Source organism: Oncorhynchus keta, chromosome 35 (assembly GCF_023373465.1).
Source record: "Oncorhynchus keta strain PuntledgeMale-10-30-2019 chromosome 35, Oket_V2, whole genome shotgun sequence".
Classification (NCBI taxonomy): domain Eukaryota; kingdom Metazoa; phylum Chordata; class Actinopteri; order Salmoniformes; family Salmonidae; genus Oncorhynchus; species Oncorhynchus keta.
This window is the reverse complement of record NC_068455.1, coordinates 26,719,267-26,740,071: the sequence shown is the minus strand read 5'-3', so window position 1 is coordinate 26,740,071 and position 20,805 is coordinate 26,719,267. Positions and strand designations below refer to the sequence as shown.

At 42.5% G+C, this 20,805-nt stretch overlaps 2 protein-coding genes across 5 annotated transcripts in view; one reads left to right on the top strand and one right to left on the bottom strand.

The window, feature by feature from the left end:
• The window catches only part of LOC118369074 (1-phosphatidylinositol 4,5-bisphosphate phosphodiesterase beta-1-like), a 37,006-nt gene extending 18,301 nt beyond the window's left edge, over window positions 1-18,705 (bottom strand). For all 3 annotated transcript variants that reach the window (XR_008092956.1, XM_052496772.1, XM_052496773.1), the window contains exons 1-2: window positions 18,599-18,705; window positions 4,127-4,668 (exon numbers count right to left, since the gene is read on the bottom strand). Coding sequence is in view for 2 of the 3 variants with exons in the window: in XM_052496772.1 (XP_052352732.1) it covers window positions 4,127-4,225 (99 nt within the window). In the remaining variant the exon portion in view is untranslated. The remainder of the gene's footprint in view (window positions 1-4,126; window positions 4,669-18,598) is intronic.
• On the top strand, window positions 9,675-20,801 carry tmx4 (thioredoxin-related transmembrane protein 4). Of its 2 annotated transcripts, XM_035752087.2 has the most exons (8): window positions 9,676-9,950; window positions 10,472-10,587; window positions 10,718-10,763; window positions 10,862-10,990; window positions 18,628-18,673; window positions 18,772-18,873; window positions 19,450-19,513; window positions 19,607-20,801. In XM_035752087.2, the coding sequence occupies exons 1-8, from the start codon at window positions 9,733-9,735 to the stop codon at window positions 19,726-19,728; spliced, it is 843 nt and encodes a 280-aa protein (XP_035607980.1). In that variant the 5' UTR covers window positions 9,676-9,732; the 3' UTR covers window positions 19,729-20,801. The 2 variants fall into 2 exon arrangements, with proteins under 2 accessions (XP_035607981.1, XP_035607980.1); XM_035752088.2 differs by lacking the exon at window positions 10,862-10,990 and having other exon boundaries at window positions 9,675-9,950.
• The last annotated feature ends 4 nt before the right edge of the window (window positions 20,802-20,805 follow it).

Genomic DNA, 20,805 nt, shown 5'->3' with positions numbered 1-20,805 from the left:
CACCGACGTCTTGCTTCCGGACAGGCTGAACACCTCTTCGCTTACTTTGAGGATAATACAGTGCCACTGACACGGCCCGCTATCAAGGACTGTGGGCTCTCCTTCTCTGTGGCTGACGTGGGTCAGACATTTAAGCATGTTAACCCTCGCAAGGCTGTCGGCCCAGATGGTATCCCTAGCCACGTCCTGAGAGCATGCGCAGACCAGCTGGCTGGTGTGTTCACAGATATATTCACTCTCTCCCTATCCCAGTCTATTGTCCCCACATGCTTCAAGATGGCCACCATTGTCCCTGTACCTAAGAAAGCGAAGGTAATGGAACTAAATGACTATCGTCCCGTAGCACTCACCTCTGTCATCATGAATTGTTTTGATAGACTAGTCAAGGATCATATCACCTCCACCTTACCTGCCACCCTAGACCCACTTCAATTTGCTTACCGCCCTAATAGATCCACAGACTATGCAATCGCTGCCACACTGCACACTGCCCTGTCCCATCTGGACAAGTGGAATAACTATGTAAGAATGCTGTTCATTGACTAGAGCTCAGCATTCAACACCAAGACACCAAGACCCTCCAAGATCATCATCAAGCTCGAGGCCCTGGGTCTGAACCCCGCCTTGTGCAACTGGGTCCTGGACTTCCTGATGGGCCGCGCCCAGGTGATGAAGGTAGGAAACAACACCTCCTCTTTGCTGATCCTCAACACTGGGGCCCCACAAGAGTGCGTGCTCAGCCACCTCCTGTACTCCCTGTTCACCCATGATTGCGTGGTCAAGCACACCTCCAACTCAATCATCAAGTTTGCAGATGACACAACAGTAGTAGGCTTGATTACCAACAACGATGAGAGAGCCTACAGGGAGGAGGTGAGGGCTCTGTGAGTGTGGTGCCAGTAAAATAACCTCTCACTCAACATCAACAGAACATGAGGAGATGATCGTGGACTTCAGGAAACAGCAGAGGGAGCACCCCCCTATCCACATTAATGGGGCCTTGGCGTATACATCACTGACAAACTGAAATGGTCCACCCACATAGACAGTGTGGTGAAGAAGGCGCAACAGCGCCTCTTCAACCTCAGGAGGCTAAATAAATGTGGCTTAACACCTAAAACCCTCACATACTTTTACAGACGCACAATTGAGAGCATCCTGTCGGGCTGCATCACCTGGTACAGCAACAGCACCGCCCACAATCGCAAAGCTCTCCAGAGGGTGGTGCAGTCTGACCAACGCATTACCGGCGGCAAACTTCCCGCCCTCCTAGACACCTACAGCACCCGATGCCATAGAAGGCCAAAAAGATCATCAAGGACATCAACCACCCGAGCCACTTCCTGTTCACCCTGCTATCATCCAGAAGGCGAGGTCAGTACAGGTGCATCAAAGCTAGGACCGAGAGACTGAAAAACAGCTTCTATCTTAGGGCCATCAGACTGCAAAACAGCCATCACTAGCACATCAGAGGCGGCTGCCTATAGACATAGATTAGGAATCACTGGCCACTTTTAGAAATGGATCACTAGCCACTTTAATATTGTTCCGTATCTAGCATTACTCATCTCATATGTATAAACTGCTCTCCACACTATGCTACGGTATCTTAGTCACTTTTAAATTGTCTTTACATATTGCATCACCCATTTCATATGTATATACTGTATTGTATTGTATACTACACCCCTGACTGTTAAACAGCCATCTCCAGCACATCAGAGGCTGCTGCCTATAGACATAGATTAGAAATCACTGGCCACTTTAAGGAAATGAAACACTAGCCACTTTAATAATGTCTCCGTATCTTGCATTACTCATCTCATATGTGTAAACTGTACTCTGTACTATTCTGCGGTATCTTAGTCATTTTAGTTGTTTGTAAATATTGCATCACCCATCTCATCTGTATGTACTGTACTCTATACTATGCCACTGTATCTTAGTCCAATGCCACTCTTACATACACTACCGTTCCAAAGTTTGGGGTCACTTAGAAATATCCTTGTTTTTGAAAGAAAAGCACATTTTTTTTGTCCATTAAAATAACATCACATTTATCAGAAATACAGTGTAGACATTGTTAATGTTGAAAATGACTATTGTATCTGGAAATGGCAGATTTTTATGGAATATCTACATAGGCTTACAGAGGCTCATTATCAGCAACCATCACTCCTGTGTTCCAATGGCACGTTGTGTTAGTTAATCCAAGTTTATAATTTTCAAAAGGCTAATTGATCATTAGAAAACCATTTTGTAATTATATTAGCACAGCTGAAAACTGTTGCCCTGATTAAATAAGCAATAAAACTGTCCTTCTTTAGACTAGTTGAGTATCGAGAACATCAGCATTTGTGGGTTCGATTAGAGGCTTAAAATGGCCAGAAACAAAGACATTTCTTCTGAAACTCTTCAGTCTATTCTTGTTCTGAGTAATGAAGGCTATTTCATGCAAGAAATTGCCAAGAAACTGAAGATCTCATACAACGCTGTGTACTATTCCCTTCACAGAAGCGCAAACGGGCTGTAACCAGAATAGAAATAGGAGTGGGAGGCCCCAGTGCACAACTGAGCAAAAGGACAAGTACATTAGAGTGTCTAGTTTGAGAAACAGACGCCTCACAAGTCTCAACTGGCAGCTTCATTAAATAGCACGCAAAACACCAGTCTCAACGTCAACAGTGAAGAGGAGACTCCAGGATGCTGACCTTCTAGGCAGAGTTGCAAAGAAAAAGCCATATCTCAGACTGGCCAATAAAAATAAAAGATTCAGATGGGGAAAAGAACATAGACACTGGACAGAGGAACTTGTATTTGTATTTATTATGGATCCCCATTAGCTGCTGCCAAAGCAGTAGCTACTCTTCCTGGGGTCCAGGAAGTCTGTTTCTCATACTAGACACTCTAATGTACTTGTCCTCTTGCTCAGTTGTTCTGGCCATTTTGAGCCTCTAATCGAACCCACAAATGCTGATGCTCTAGATACTCAACTAGTCTAAAGAAGGCCAGTTTTATTGCTTATTTAATAAGGGCAACAGTTTTCAGCTGTTCTAACCTAACTGGAAAAGGGTTTTCTAATGATCAATTAGCCTTTTAAAATGATCAACTTGGATTAGCTAACACAACATGCATTTGGAACACAGGAGTGAAGGTTGCTGATAATGGGCCTCTGTACGCCTATGTAGATATTCTATAAAAAATCATCCGTTTCCAGCTAAAATAGTCATTTACAACATTAACAATGTCTACACTGTATTTCTGATAAATGTGATGATATTTTAATGGACAAAAAATGTGCTTGTCTTTCAAAAACAAGGACATTTCTAAGTGACCCCAAACTTTGGAACGGTAGTGTATATGTATATATATTCTTAATCCTTACTTACTGTTTTCACACAGTTGAAGTGTACCTATGATGAAAATTTACAGGCCTCTCTCATCTTTTTAAATGGGAGAACTTGCACAATTGGTGGCTGACTAAATACTTTTTTTGCCCCACTGTATGTGTATTTTGGGTATATGTTGTGGAACTGTTAGATATTACTTGTTAGATATTGCTGCACTGTCGGAGCTATAAGAACATGCGTTTCGCTACACCCGCAATAACGTCTGCTAAACACGTGTATGTGACCAATACATATTTTTTTTGACACACGCACACACACACACACACACACACACACACACACACACACACACACACACACACACACACACACACACACACACACACACACACACACACACACACACACACACACACACACACACACACACACATGCACACACACACACACACTCTCTCTCTTTTTTAGGTGTTGGAACATCTTAGCTAATTGAGGAGGGATTTAAACCATGGCAGTTACCATAGCAACAGGCCAGCACATTTCTCTGTATCCATGCTCTGTGCTTAAAACCTTCAACACACTTAGACACACTCTTGCAAACACACACACACACACAGCAACTATGTTAAAACATATTTGCAACCAACATTACATGCGCAATCACAACCACAAAAGTCAAGTGTGTGCACATTTTTATCTTAAATGTCTGACACTTCTCGCTGCTAAAATCAGCACAAACTACACACATACACAGAGACACACCCACTGATACTCACATCGTCCCATTTCATGAAGCGGCTGCCATTCTTCAGAGTGTCGGGGACGGTCAGCGGTTTGAGCTTCAGAGCATGTGTCCCTGGCTGAGCCCCTGCCATGGTACACACACACCTCCAACCTGCTGCGCCGGAAGTCCTCTTTAACCTGCCTTCTAGTCTTTCTCCTCTCCTGTCTTGCTCTCCTCTTCTCTCCTCTTTAGTCAGTAGACTGAGAGGGTTGGTTGATAGTGAGCTCGTAGTTACATCACTGAAACAGGCTGCATATATGTCTACAATCAACAGTCTCCTTTGTCCTGTATAGTCAGTTCTTCTATAGAATCAACAGTACACTCCTCTCTTTAGTATAATGTGTCCTACTGTACTAGCTGAATAATGTCTTAGGGTTATCCTTCTAGTATCGCTGTCCTCTTGCATACCTAGTGTATATCTGGATAATATAGTACTAGCTGCATAATGCCTTGTTCTATCTGTCTGCTCTCTCTCTTTGAGACAGAACTGCTACTGCCTCCCCACACTGACTCACTCTGACATGCTTATTGAGCCTGCACGCCCACACACACACAAAGACACACAGAGAGAGAGAGAGAAAGAGAGAGAGAATATAAAACCAAATAGACCGTTTTTGGATCCATAATAAGTCTATTTTCATGTATCTAATTTCTGATCAAATAATCATCAAAGACTGTAGAGGGTTTGGGCTCACATGTACAGGACCACACCATAAGACCATACATACCTGTACAGGTTTTCCAGAATGGGTGGTTGAAAGGGTTTGGATCCTAAACAACTTGACCTGTGGCTGGTGTGTGTGTGCAGGACTACTGCAGGAGCTATTTCAGCTCTAACTCTCCCACTCCCTCCTCACGTGGTGAAGAGCCGTGAGTGCGTGGGCGAGCTACAGCATGTATGTAGTTTATATGGTATGTGTGTGTGTGGTTGATATGGTGTGTATGTAGCTGATATGGTGTGTATGTGTGTGGTTGATATGGAATGTGTGTGTGTGGTTGATATGGTGTGTATGTGTTGGGGGATGGGGAGCAAGAAGCAGGTGATACACTACATGGCTTGTCGACCCTTTCATTGTACACCATTTTGCTGGTCCCCCCTTTGCTGCTATGGACTTCGCTTTCTGCACAGGGTCATTGTCATGCTGAAACAGAAAAGGACCTTCCCCAAATTGTTGCCACAGAATTGGAAGCAAAATGTCATTGTATAATGTAGCATTAAGATTTCCCTTCACTGGAACTAAGGGGCCAAGCCCAAACCATGAAAAACAGCCCCAGACCATTATTCCTCCTCCACCAAACTTTACAGTTGGCACTATACACTCGGGCAGGTAGCGTTCTCCTGGCATCCACCAAACCCAGGTTCATCTGTCTGATTGCTAGATGTGGAAGCATGATTCCTCATTCCAGAAAACACTGTTCCAGAGTCCAATGGTCTTGAGTTTTACACCACTCCAGCCAATGCTTGGCATTGCGCATGGTGATCTTAGGATTGTGAGGCTGCTCGGCCATGGAAATCCATTTCATGAAGCTTCCGACAAACAGTTATTGTGCTGATGTTGCTTCCAGGGGCAGTTTGGAACTCGGTAGTGAGTGTTGCAAGCGAGGACGGACAATTTTTACACGCTAAGCGCTTCAGCACTCGGCGGTCCCATTCTGTGAGCTTGTGTGGCCTACCACTTCGCAGCTGAGCCATTGTTGCTGCTAGACGTTTCCACTTCACTATAGCAACACTAACCAGTTGACCGGGGCAGCTCTAGCAGGGCAGAAATTTGACGAACTGATTTGGATAGGGGGCATCCTATGACGGTGCCACATTGAAAGTCACTGAGCTCTTCAGTACAAGCCATTATACTGCCAATGTTTGTCTATGGAGATTACATAGCTGTGTGCTTAATGTTATACACCTGTATACACAGGTATGGTTGAACCAGCCGAATCCACTAATTTGAAGGTGTGTCCACATACTTTTGACCAAGTAGTGTATGAGGATACAGTTATGAGTGTCCAAAAGAGCGAAGGAATGTGAGGGAATGTGTGTGTGTGTGTGTGTGTCTGTGTATATGTATACAGAAACCATAGGTCTATGCGTACCCTCTTCTCTCAGGCAGTGCTAAATAGAGAATAGTGTTGTTACAATGTGGATGCAATGATAGACTGTAGAGGAGATGTGAGGACACACAAACAGGCAGAAAGATTGCCCCTCAGAGCCAAACTGGCAGCCGGCCCAGTGGCTGGGCCTGAGACTCCTGCTGTCCATAAGACACCAAAAAGTGTTGGCTGGCTCAGCTGGGTCTTTGGTGGAAAAAGAAAACGATGCATCTACCTGATGACAAAGACACATTGGTAAGGAACATGTTATTTATTCATTCTATAGAGAAACTTTAGTGGATTCATCTTTTTCTCTGTAGCTTCATTTACGTTGCTGTTATATTCTTCCTCGGGTTGTCTGCGTTCAAAACAGAGGGCAAGGCTAATGTATTCACTTTAATTAATGTCAGTTTAAAGTAGTGGATGTGTAACGGCAGATCTCCTCTTCGTCTGAAGAGGAGTAAGGATCGGACCAAGATGCACCGTGGTAAGTGTTCATGATGATTACTTTAATAAATAAGCTGAACACTATAAAATACAAAACAATAAATGTGAACATGACCGAAACAGTACCGTGTGGCGACAAACACTCACATGGAAACAAACACCCACAAACCTACAGTGAAACCCAGGCTACCTAAGTATGATTCTCAATCAGAGACAACTAAGGACACCTGCTTCTGATTGAGAACCATACTAGGCCGAAACAGAAACCAAACATAGAAAAACAAACATAGACTGCCCACCCCAACTCACGCCCTGACCATACTAAATAAAGACAAAACAAAGCAAATAAAGGTCAGAACTTGACAGGATGACCTTTTTATTTTAACTGTGAGAATCATACTAATATACTGTATGTATGATATAAATACAATTATGGGAATGCAGTACTTAGGGGCCTACTTGCAAATTCAATTAATAAATGACAGTGCTGCAAGGATTCTGACACAAGCACAAACATCTGCCCACATCACCCACTTCCTTGCTGACCTTCATTGGCTACCTGTTCCTCAAAGCCCTAAATGGTATCAGACCTACCAACCTGTCAGATCTACTCTCCCCCTATGAACCTCCACGCATATGGTCAAGGCATGCCAAACTGTTTCATGAACTCAGGACCCGATGCCGAACAATGTAGGACCGTGCCTTTTCCTCCCACGACCCACACCTTTGGAACACCCTTCCTGACAATCTCAGGGCTGTTCAGACTGTTGGGGCTTTTAAAGCAGGCCTTAAGACTCATCTTTATCGGCTGAACTACACTTCCTCCTAGACTTTGATTGTTATTTTTATGATATGGTTATACACTGAGTGTAGCAAACATTAGGAAGACCTTCCTAATATTGAGTTGGTCCCACCCCCCTTTTGCTCCCAGAACAGCCTCAATTCATCAGGGCATGGACTCTACAAGGTGTCGAAAGTATTCCACAGGGATGCTGGCCCATGTTGACTCCAAAGCTTCCCACAGTTGTGTCAAGTTGGCTGGATGTCCTTTAAGCGGTGGACCATTCTTGATACACACGGGTAACTGTTGAGCATGACAAATCCAACAGCGTTGTAGTTCTTTACATAAACTGGTGCATCTAGCACCTACTACCATACCCGATCAAAGGCACTTAAATCTTTTGTCTTGCACATTCACCCTCTGAATGGCACACATACATAATCCATGTCTCAATTATCTCAAGGCTTAAAAATCCTTTAACCTGTCTTCTCCCCTTCATCTACACTGATTGAAGTGGATTTAACAAGTGACATCAATAAGGGATCATAGCTTTCACCTGGATAGTCTTCTTTCAATAACAGCAAGTATATTGGGCAGATGCTCTACAAAATGCACCCTGATTTGACCATCACAACAGCTCCAACTCAGATGCCTAGGCCACTCCCTGGCCAGCTCCCTCCCACACACTCAAACCTCATGGCACCAATCAATGGCTGTGCCATTTGATCGTGTTGGCACTCTACCCTACTGAGGTATGTTTCTGTACAATCCTTCCAAGTATATACATTTTATTAGCTGTTCTTTTACTTAGTATAACACATGGCTAAAGTAGCAATGATATAAATCATTTTCTTTTTGTCCCGCAGGCCATTTGTCCAGAGTGGATTTTCCCACATCCATAAATGGATTTTTCAGCATTTTAAAAGACAAAAAAAGAAGAATATTTCAGAACATTGCCTTAGGCAGATGTCATGCAGGTGTTTGTACACTTTTTTCTCTTTTGTTAATTTTGTTGGTTGTTGGTCCTTGGGGGGGCGGGTGGGTCTTGGGGGTGGGGAATGGAATTATTTAATTTATAAATTTTTCTCGGGGGGAACTGTGGGGGGATCTGGTGGCCTGGCGTTTGGGAGGCTGGTGGCCTGGCATTTGGGAGCTTGGGTCGGTGGCTGATGGATTGCTGGTTCGTGTCCCCGTTTTTGACCTTGTGGGAGATCTGTTGACATGAAAATAAAATAAAAGAGAGCCGCACACTCTTGGAGCTCAGATGCAAAAATGTAATACCAACGTTTCGACAGCCAAGCTGTCTTCATCAGGGTATAGATTATATCCTGATGAAGACAGCTTGGCTGTCGAAACGTTGGTATTACATTTTTGCATCTGAGCTCCAAGAGTGTGCGGCTCTCTTTTATTTTATTTTCAAGTTTCTACTCCGCTAGCCAGCACCTCGTCTTAATAGGTGTGCGTTTCTTTTTCTTCTAGATCTGTTGACATGCCCTTGAGCAGGGCGTTGACCCTGGTTGCTTCTGTGTGTCACTCTGGATGGGAGTCTGGTAGATGACTAATGTGATGTAGTTGTTGAGCGGCTTCACTGCAAGTATATTGTATGTTTTAAATGATACCTCTTTTAAAAAAAGAACATTTCAGAATTGAAAAAATTATTTGGTGACAGCGAATAAAAAACTCAAGCATATCCCTCCCTCTGTCATGTTCACATTGTTTTGATATGTGTTCTATCATAATTTACATGCCCATTGCGTGTGCATTGCTATACATTACATACAGTACAGATCAGTGTATTTTATACATATCTTTCAAAAATATATTTAAAAACAACTAGCACTTCCCAAATGTAAACATCATTTTTTGTTTGGGGACAGGCAGACAGACACTGTAACTGTTTGCTCATAGAAATTATAAAGTTACAAACCATTAGGGACAAGGTTATAGGGACACTAATTTGTATTAAGGCCTTCTCATTCAGATTCCCATTAACCAACAGAGGGACACCTACGTTTAATTTCACAATTTCCCATGTGTGTGGTCATTGCCTTTTCCCTTTCAGAATAGAGACACCAATAAATAATGTTTCACTACTTTTAGATCCATCTGTCTGTGGTATAGCAGACCACCTTAAAAAACACACGCACTCACAAACACACACAAACAATGACACACGCACACACTTCAGGTTGTTAGACGCGCCAGTCGACCTTAAAAAAAATCCCTGTTTCTGTTACTTCCGTGTTTAGCTTGCTAGGCAGTTTTCGTTTCGGAACAGCAACATGGCGCAGCTGAAAACAAAACGTTCCTGTAAACTGTTATGTCAAACTAATTCACCTTCATGTAAATTATCACGTAGTAATCTTTTCCAACCACTCCTCTCAATAATATTAGTCAGCTCCATCGCAAGTTCTGCTGTAGCAGAAACAGAGACAGGCGTCCTGACAATAACAGATGCTAACTGGACGGTCACTATGGATGGCGAGTGGATGATAAAGTTGTGAGTACAGTACGAAGTCGTACTGATGATCGGATGTATGCATGTTTGGCGGAAGATGAAAACGGGAGGGGGGAAGGAGGATATAAATAATTGAAGCTATTAAGTGCCGAATAAGATTTTAGAGTAAAACTTTTGGTCTAGGTCCAGAGTGAGTGTATTCTATTCCAATAATTCAGATGTTTCGTGTTGAAGTTGATGGAACATTGAATGTGAAACTATGCTCTCTTCAACCTATATAGATCATGCCAAAGTATTTTCCTGACGTTGAAAATAAGTATTTTCTGGATGTTGAAACCAGGTTAATTTTCAGTTCTGAACGAAATGCTGGAAGGGGGGCCTGAGTGAAAACATTTGGGAACCCCTGCTCTACTGTACTGAACTATACTTTGCTGTCAAATAGTGAATCATAGACGTCTATGATTGATTCAGATTTGGTTTTTAGAACACCTGACTTGTGCCCTGAACACCCACCTATAGAATCTCCATAATGTCCACAGATAAATGTGTGTGTGTGTGTATAGTGTTGCTCCCTGGTGCCCGGCATGTGCCCAGCTGAAGGAGCAGTGGGAGAGATTCTCCAGCCTGGCAGCAGCCATGGGGGTTTCTGTAGGAGAAGTGGACGTCACTGAACAGCCTGGTATGGAAATATTATGAAGTTGATACTGTTGGCTCTTACTGTCCTCAATATTGTCTTCTCCTCGCTTTGTGAGATTCAATGCCATACCGAGGCTCCTTCTAACTATGTATGTGTGTTTCTTTTCTTTCAGGTCTCAGTGGACGATTTTTGGTTACCACACTGCCAACCATTTTCCAGTTAGTATCTCAGTTAACCTTTGACCCTGTCCTTTGATCCATGACCTTTAACCTTTCTAACTTTGTATACAGTATTTATCTGTGCGTGTATTCTACAGTGTAAAGGAGGGTAGCGTGAGGAGGTATGTGTCTGTCCGTGAGGCGGAGGAGTTCCATACATATGTCTCTAACAGGAGGTGGGAGGAGGTGGAACCACTGCCTTCATGGAAGTCTCCTAATTCTCCTCTGTAAATATACACACCATATACAATACGAGTCGAAAGTTTGGACACACCTACTCATTCCAGGGTTTTAACTTTTTATTTAATTCATTTTTTTACTATTTTCTACATTGTAGAATAATAGTAAAGACATCAAAACTATGAAATAACACATGAAATCATGTAGTAACCAAAAAAGTGTTAAACAAATCAACATATATTTTTATTTGAGATTATTCAAAGTAGCCACCCTTTGCCTTGATGACAACTTTGCACACTATTGGCATTCTCTCACCCAGCTTCATGAGGAATGCTTTTCCAACAGTCTTGAAGGAGTTCCCACATATGCTGAGCGCTTGTTGACTGCTTTTCCTTCACTCTGCAGTTCCACTCAACAATCTCAATTGGGTTGAAGTCGGGTGATTCAGGTCATCTGTAGCAGTACTCCATCACTCTCCTTCTTAGTCAAATAGCCCTTACACAGCCTGGAGTTGTGCTTTGGGTCATTTTCCTGTTGAAAAACATATGATACTCCCACTAAGCGCAAACCAGATGGGATGGGTTATTGCTGCATAATGCTGAGATGGGATGGGTTATTGCTGCATAATGCTGTGGTAGCCATGCTGGTTAAGTGTGCCTTGAATTCTAAATAAATCACAGACAGTGTCACCAGCAAAGCACTCCCACACCATCACACCTCTATGTTTCACGGTGGGAACCACACATGCAGAGATCTTCCGTTCACCTACTCTGCGTCTCACAAAGACACGGCGGTTGGAACCAAAAATCTCAAATTTGGACTCAGACCAAAGGACAGATTTCCACCGGTCTAATGTCCATTGCTTGTGTTTCTTGGCCCAAGCAAGTATCTTCTTATTATTGGTATCCTTTAGTAGTGGTTTCTTCGCAGCAATTTGACCATGATGGCCTGATTCACTCAGTCTCCTCTGAACAGTTGATGTTGAGATGTGTCTGTTACCAGGGTTGGGTAGGTTACTATCTAAATGTAATCTGTTACAGTTACTATGTCCAAAATTGTAGTCAGTAACATAACTTTTGGATTACCCAAACTCAGTAACGTAATCTAATTACATTCCGTTAGTTTTACATTTATTTCCCCTTAAGAGGCATTAGAAGACAAAAATGTATGTTACCAATTGAATGACATCTATTGCGGGATAAATTAATGTTCAAGTTTCATAGCTGGCCATATATGGATGTCAAAATTGACTTTAAGGGTTGGTTTACATTTACAATGTTTACACTGGGATAAAACAAGTTTCTATTTGGGGTTCTGATAGAGTATGACAGTTGTACTAAGCTCATGAAGGATTTACAGTGGGGTAGAAAAGTATTTAGTCAGCCACCAATTATGCAAGTTCTCCCACTTAAAAAGATGAGAGAGGCCTGTAATTTTCATCATAGGTACACTTCATCTATGACAGACAAAATTAGAAAAAAAATCCAGAAAATCACATTGTAGGATTTTTAAGGAATTTATTTGCAAATTATTGTCGAAAATAAGTATTTGGTCACCTACAAGCAAGCAAGATTTCTGGCTCTCACAGACCTGTAACTTCTTCTCTAAGAGGCTCCTCTGTCCTCTACTCGTTACCTGTATTAATGGCACCTGTTTGAACTTGTTATCAGTATAAAAGACACCTGTCCACAACCTCAAACAGTCACACTCCAAACTCCACTATGGCCAAGACCAAAGAGCTGTCAAAGGACACCAGAAACAAAATTGTAGACCTGCACCAAGCTGGGAAGACTGAATCTGCAATAGGTAAGCAGCTTGGTTTGAAGAAATCAAATGTGGGAGCAATTATTAGGAAATGGAAGACATACAAGACCACTGATAATCTCCCCCGATCTGGGGCTCCACGCAAGATCTCACACTGTGGGGTCAAAATTATCACAAGAACGGTGAGCAAAAATCCCAGAACCACACGTTGGGACCTAGTGAATGACCTGCAGAAAGCTGGGACCATAGTAACAAAGCCTACCATCAGTAACACACTACGCCGCCAGGGACTCAAATCCTGCATTGCCAGACGTGTCCCCCTGCTTAAGCCAGTACATGTCCAGGCCTGTCATTTGAATGATCCAGAAGAAGATTGGGAGAATGTCATATGGTCAGACGAAAAAACCAAAATAAAACTTTTTGGTAAAAACTCAACTCGCCGTGTTTGGAGGACAAAGAATGCCGAGTTGCATCCAAAGAACACCATACCTACTGTGAAGCATGGGGGTGGAAACATCATGCTTTGGGGCTGTTTTTCTGCAAAGGGGCCAGGACGACTGATCCGTGTAAAGGAAAGAATGAATGGGGCCATGTATCGTGAGATTTTGAGTGAAAACCTCCTTCCATCAGCAAGGGCATTGAAGATGAAACGTGGCTGGGTCTTTCAGCATGACAATGATCCGAAACACACCGCCCGGGCAACGAAGGAGTGGCTTCGTAAGAAGCATTTCAAGGTCCTGGAGTGGCCTAGCCAGTCTCCAGATCTCAACCCCATAGAAATTCTTTGGAGGGAGTTGAAAGTCCGTGTTGCCCAGCAACAGCCCCAAAACATCACTGCTCTAGAGGAGATCTGCATGGAGGAATGGGCCAAAATACCAGCAACAGTGTGTGAAAACATTGTGAAGACTTACAGAAAACGTTTGACCTCTGTCATTGCCAACAGAGTGTATATAACAAAGTATTGAGATAAACTTTTGTTATTGACCAAATACTTATTTTCCACCATAATTTGCAAATAAATTCATTTAAAATCCTACAATGTGATTTTCTGGATTTTTTCCCTCATTTTGTCTGTCATAGTTGAAGTGTACCCATGATGAAAATTACAGGCCTCTCTCATCTTTTTAAGTGGGAGAACTTGCACAATTGGTGGCTGACTCTAAATACTTTTTTGCCCCACTGTATGAGTTATACAGTTGAAGTCGGAAGTTTACATACACCTTAGCCAAATACTTATAAACTGAGTTTTTCACAATTCCTGACATTTAATCCTAGTAAAAATTCCCTGTCATAGGTCACTTTGGATCACCACTTTATTTTAAGAATGTGAAATGTCACAATAAGAGTAGAGAGAATGATTTATTTCAGCTTTTATTTCTTTCATCACATTCCCCGTGGGTCAGAAGTTTACATACACTCAATTAGTATTTGATAGCATTGCCATTCAATTGTTTAACTTGGGTCAAACGTTTCAGGTAGCCTTCCACAAGCTTCCCACAATAAGTTGGGTGAATTTTGGCCCATTCCGCCTGATAGAGCTGGTGTAACTGAGTCAGGTTTGTAGGCCTCCTTGCTCGCACACACTTTTTCAGTTCTGCCCACACATTTTCTATGGGATTGAGATCACGGCTTTGTGATGGCCACTCCAATACTTTAACTTTGTTGTCCTTAAGCCATTTTGCCATAACTTTGGGGTCAGTGTCCATTTGGAAGACCCATTTGGGACCAAGCTTTAACTTCCTGATGTCTTGAGATGTTGCTTCAATATATCCACATCATTTTCGTCCCTCATGATGCCATCTATTTTGTGAAGTGCACCAGTCCCACCTGCAGCAAAGCACCCCCACAACATGATGCTGCCACCCCCATGCTTCACTGTTGGGATGGTGTTCTTCGGCTTGCAAGCCTCTCCCTTTTTCCTCCAAATGTAAAAATGGGAATTATGGCCAAACAGTTCTATTTTTGTTTCATCAGACCAGAGGACATTTCTGCAAAAAGTACTATCTTTGTCCCCATGTGCAGTTGCAAACCATAGTCTGTTTTTTTAATGGCGGTTTCGGAGCAGTGGTTTCTTCCTGGCTGAGCGGCCTTTCAGGTTATGTCGATTATAGAACTAATTTTACTGTGGATATACACTGCTCCAAAAAATAAAGGGAACACTTAAACAACACAATGTAACTCCAAATCTATCACACTTCTGTGAAATCAAACTGTCCACTTAGGAAGCAACACTGATTGACAATAAATTTCACATGCTGTTGTGCAAATGGAATAGACAACAGGTGGAAATTATTGGCAATTAACAAGACACCCCCAATAAAGGAGTGGTTCTGCAGGTGGTAACCACAGACCACTTCTCAGTTCCTATGCTTCCTGGCTGATGTTTTGGTCACTTTTGAATGCTAGGCGGTGCTTTCACTCTAGTGATAGCATGAGACGGAGTCTACAACCTACACAAGTGGCTCAGGTAGTGCAGCTCATCCAGGATGGCACATCAATGCGAGCTGTGACAAGGTTTTCTGTGTCTGTCAGCGTAGTGTCCAGAGCATGGAGGCGCTACCAGGAGACAGGCCAGTACATCAGGAGACTTGGAGGAGACCGTAGGAGGGCAACAACCCATCAGCAGGTCCGCTACCTCTGCCTTTGTGCACGGAGGAGCAGGAGGAGCACTGCCAGAGCCCTGCAAAATGACCTCCAGCAGGCCAAAAATGTGCATGTGTCTGCTCAAATGGTCAGAAACAGACTCCATGAGGGTGGTATGAGGGCCCAACGTCCACAGGTGGGGGTTGTGCTTACAGCCCAACACCGTGCAGGACGTTTGGCATTTGTCAGAGAACACCAAGATTGGCAAATTCGCCACTGGCGCCCTGTGCTCTTCACAGATGAAAACAGGTTCACATTGAGCACTTGACAGATGTGACAATCTGGCACAGGCAGGGAGAGACGCTGTAATGGAGAACATTCTGCTGCCTGCAACATCATCCAGCATGAACGGTTTGTCGGTGGGTCAGTCATGGTGTGGGGTGGCTTGAGGTTTCGTTTGGGGGCCATGCAGAGACAGCACTCCATGTGCTCAATGATAGGAGAGCCAGAGGTAGCCTGACTGCCATTAGGTACTGAGATGAGTTCCTCAGACCCCTTGTGAGACCATATGCTGGTGCGGTTGGCCCTGGGTCCCTCCTAATGCAAGACAATGCTTGACCTCATGTGGCTAGAGTGTGTCAGCAGTTCCTGCAAGAGGAAGGCATTGATGCTGTGGACTGGCCCACCCGTTCCCCAGACCTGAATCCAATTGAGCACATCTGGGACATCATGTCTCGCTCCATCCACCAACGCCACGTTGCACCACAGACTGTCCAGGAGTTGGCGGATGCTTTAGTCCAGGTCTGGGAGGAGATTCCTCAGGAGACCATCTGCCACCTCATCAGAAGCATGCCCAGGCATTGTAAGGTCATACAGGCACGTGGAGGCCACACACACTACTGAGCCTCATTTTGACTTGTTTTAAGGACATTACATCAAAGTTGGATCAGCCTGTAGTGTGGTTTTCCACTTTAATTTTGAGTGTGACTCCAAATCCAGACCTCCATGGGTTGATAAATTTGATTTCCATTGATAATTTCTGTGTGATTTTGTTGTCAGCACATTCAACTATGTAAAGAAAAAAGTATTTAATAAGAATATTTCATTCATTCAGATCTAGGATGTGTTATTTTAGTGTTCCCTTTATTTTTTTGAGCAGTGTAGATACTTTTGTACCTGTTTCCTCCAGCATCTTCACAAGGTCCTTTGCTGTTGTACTGCGATTGATTTGCACTTTTCACACCATATGTTCCGTATGTTCATCTCTAGGAGACAGAACGTGTCTCCTTCCTGAGCGGTATGACGCCTGCGTGGTCCCATGGTGTTTATACTTGCGTACTATTGTTTGTACAGATGAACGTGGTACCTTCAGGCGTTTGGAAATTGCTCCCAAGGATGAACCAGACTTGTGGAGATCTACACTTTTTTTTCTGAGGTCTTGGCTGATTTCCTTTGTTTTCCCCATGATATCAAGCAAAGAGGCACTGAGTTCGAAGCCATAACATAATTTTCTGGAATTTATCAAGCTGTTTAAAGGCACAGTCAACTTCTGACCCACTGGAATTGTGATACAGTGAATTAAGTGAAATAGTCTGTCTGTAAACAATTGTTGCAAAAAGTAGATGTCCTAACCGACTTGCCAAAACTATAGTTTGTTAACAAGAAATTTGTGGAGTGGTTGAAAAACAAGTTTTAATGAATCCAACCTAAGTGTATGTAAACTTCCGACTTCAACTGTATTCTTCAAGAGTCACAACTGTATTCTTCAAGAGTCAATGGATATAATCTACATTATAAATCCAGAAATGGATGTAGCAACTGCCCCTTTAAGTCTATCAAAAGTGTGCAAGTTTGAGCATGTGTCCATTAGGTTAGATCGAGCAATAAAAGCCCCACTTTTATTCCATAGGCTGGGATCTTCACTATGCAGCTGTTGCAAGAGTGCTTTTTTCACTGGCTGTCCACTGGTTTCAAAAACAATGATTAATAGGCAGCTTAAACTTCTTGAATTCAACCATTATTGGGTTGAAATACACATTTAGATGTGTGAACAGCCATCCACAACAACCGCAAATAGCTAAATGAGAGAGCAGCAGTGTGATTCACATCAATGCGCTATGTAGATATCAATAATAAGTGATAGCCGTATTGCCATAGACTACATCATTACTGTCATCTTTACCTCCAAGCGTTTATTCAAGTTGGATAATCTTTGGATGCCGACAGCAGTCGCACCATTGGAAGATATAGCTTGGACTGTAGCCTACAAAAGCCTATTCCTGCTCTTTTCCTGCAATCCAGCAAACATATTTGGTGTGTCATCACAGCGGTCTCTGACTTGTGGTCAGTCTCACTCAGGTGGAACAAACTTAAACTTGTGCCTTTTTTCCATGCTGATTTGAATGTCATTGAGATAACAGAGAAGTGCCTTAGGTTTATTTTCACAAACATCTTTTCTGAATTTAAAAGTAATCATCTAGTTTTTCAAAAGTATCTATAATCTGATTAGAATGTTTTTGCTGGTAGTGCAACTGATTACATGTAATCCGTTACTCCCCAACCGTCTGTTACTTGAACTCTGTGAAGCATTTATTTGGGCTGCACTCTGAGGTGCAGATAACTCTAATGAACTTATATCCTCTGCAGCAGAGGTAACTCTGGGTCTTCCTTTCCTGTGGCCGTCCTCATGAGAGCCAGTTTCATCATACCGCTTAATGGTTTTTGCGACTGCACTTGAAGAAACTTTCAAAATTCTCAACATTTTCCAGATTGACTGACCTTCATGTCTTAAAATAATGATGGACTGTCGTTTCTCTTTGCTTATTTGAGCTGTCCTTGCCATAATATGGACTTGGTGTTTTACCAAATAGGGATATCTTCTGTATACCACCCCTACCTTGTCAAAACACAACTGATTGGCTCAAACGCATTAAGAAGGAAAGAAATTCCACAAATGTACTATTAACAAGGCAAACCTGTTAATTGAAATGCATTCCAGGTGACTACCTCATGAAGCTGGTTGAGATAATGCCAAGAGGGTCCAAAGCTTTCATCAAGGCAAAAGGAGGCTACTTTGAAGAATCTCAAATATAAAATATATTTTGATTTGCTAACACTTTTTTGGTTACTACATGATATGTGTTATTTCATAGTTTTGATGTCTTCACTATTATTCTACAATATAGAAAATAGTAAATATTAAGAAAAATCCAGGAATGAGTAGATGTGTCTAAACTTTTGACTGGTACTGTATATTATACATAAACGTGGAATTTGTCTTGTCTTCTGTAAATATATTCTGACCTTACCTCTGACTTTGTGGATCTCCTCCCTCCAGGATGAGCTGCATGGCCGGACTCTTCAGGCTTTCACTGTGGATCCGGGTGAGACCAAATCTCTCTCTCTCACACACACACACAGAGAGAAAATGGTGTAAAGGATCCACACTCACTCAGAATCGTGTGTGTGTGTGCGTGTGTAGTGGACTCATGGGTATCTGACGGGGGATTTGGGCATGCCGGTGTGGGGCTCCTACCTCTCCTTTGCCATGGCAACACTTGTCACTGGGCTGCTGATGGGACTGGTGAGTTACACACTAATAATAATTTCACTATATTATTGTATTACTACTAAACTGTTAATAAACACAAAACACAATGTTTATGTCACACAAATGCTTTTGAAGGGATCTGAACATGTTGAGTATGTCATTGTTCTGAGAAAGATGCCAAATCGTCTCTCTCTTACAGCCTGTTAGAGTATGTAGACACACAAACAAACACACACACACTTCGAGGAGTTTCTCTGCAGTGAAATGTGATCTTATGTAAGAGTGGGAGTGGGAGGATGGCTGCTATTTCAGGACTTGGTAGAGGAGACTGGAGAAGCAGCAGGAGGACAGATGTGTGGGATGCACTCAGCTGCTCTTGTGTAACCAGCTGCATTCTACTTAAAGTTTGGAACTCAACTCAACTCCTGCCTACACTGACATTAACCTCTTAACTAGTTTAAACTACCTTCATTCTAAACTAGATTATTTACTATAGTTGTATTTATTTTAGGTTGACCCTGTCTAACTTCTCTGATCCTGTCTCAACCCTCCCCTCCACTCAACAGAGCTGCTTTAAACTCGTCTCTATCTCATTGTGTGTGTGTGTAGGTGCTGGTCCTGGTTGCAGATTGCCTCTGTCCTTCCCGACAGAAGCGGAAGGAGGAGAGAGCAGGTGAGAGGATGATCCCACAGAACAAAGCACATACACACACACACAAAGACAGTGTGTTATTAGTGCTCTACAGCTTGTGTTTGTTTCGAGCAGGAGTGTGTGTGAGTATGGCGGAGAAGAGGCAAGCGTCGGAGGCAGATGAGGGTGAGGGTTCTAACAAGGAGGACCCAGAGACACTGAGACAGAGGAGAGGACAGGCAAAACGTACCTCCTAACCAGTGGTTGGAACCTAAATTATTTTCCAATCGTTTCGTTCTGAACAGAACCATTATTTTTTTTGTTACATTCCACTGTTTTCCGACCAGCAAAATAAAGTTCTGAACCGGTTCGAACCAAATAAAAGTAACAGTTTATATTGTTCCTTTCTGTTCCTTTTTAAACCACTAAAAAATAAATAATAATTTGCTCAACATTAAATGACTTCACCAATCATGCACTGCAGATAGAGCAGCTTGATATGGAGCAGACAAGCTATAGCTCAGTGAGTTGTTTTACATACAGCTGAAATTTTGCGGGTGGAGGAAGCTTGGCTTAAAGCGCTGGGCATCTTGTGGTGACATGCATTATCTGAATTAGGTCCACAGAATTACACCTACGGCGGAGCGGCTTCTTTGGAGGAACTTTGAATGTCTTTTAACTTCAGAGCTGGCTTAACATTGAACCAGAACTAGCTATAGCTAGCTAATGAGCTTGTGTGTGCAGAGCGGCACCAGAATTAAAAACACATCTTACCTTTTTGTAGTTAATAAATACAATGTGAAATGTGATAACTATAGTATCCTAACTAGCATAGAAAAAGTTAATCCATTCTTCTCTAATTAAAAATCTATTTCCCTATCTTCTGAATCACGCTTGTAACGTCAGTAGGTTACAGCTATGCTTCGGAGGGTTCTGATTCTGTTCCTTGGAAAATGTTGTTATTTTCCGGTTTTCTGTTGTTCCCTGAACCAGTTCCAAGGGAAATGTTCCCTTCAGACAGGTCGACAAAGACAAAAATGTATGCTGAGCAAAAAGAGTGATTTGACTAATGCTTGTTGTGTGTTTTTAAATGTGTTTTTTATAACGGTCCAATTTTCTATGATTATCACAATATAAACTTTATTTTCTTTGATTTGAAATAGTTTTCTATTGTTAAGACTGCCATATGCATACATACCGTTTGAGCTAGGTATGATTCTATTATTGATGGATGACTATGATAATGACTGAGTGTTGTTGCCATGTGAGAGGCCCCTCCATCCTTGATAATGGATAATTTAATCACCAAAATAAACATTTTTATACAAAGGCCT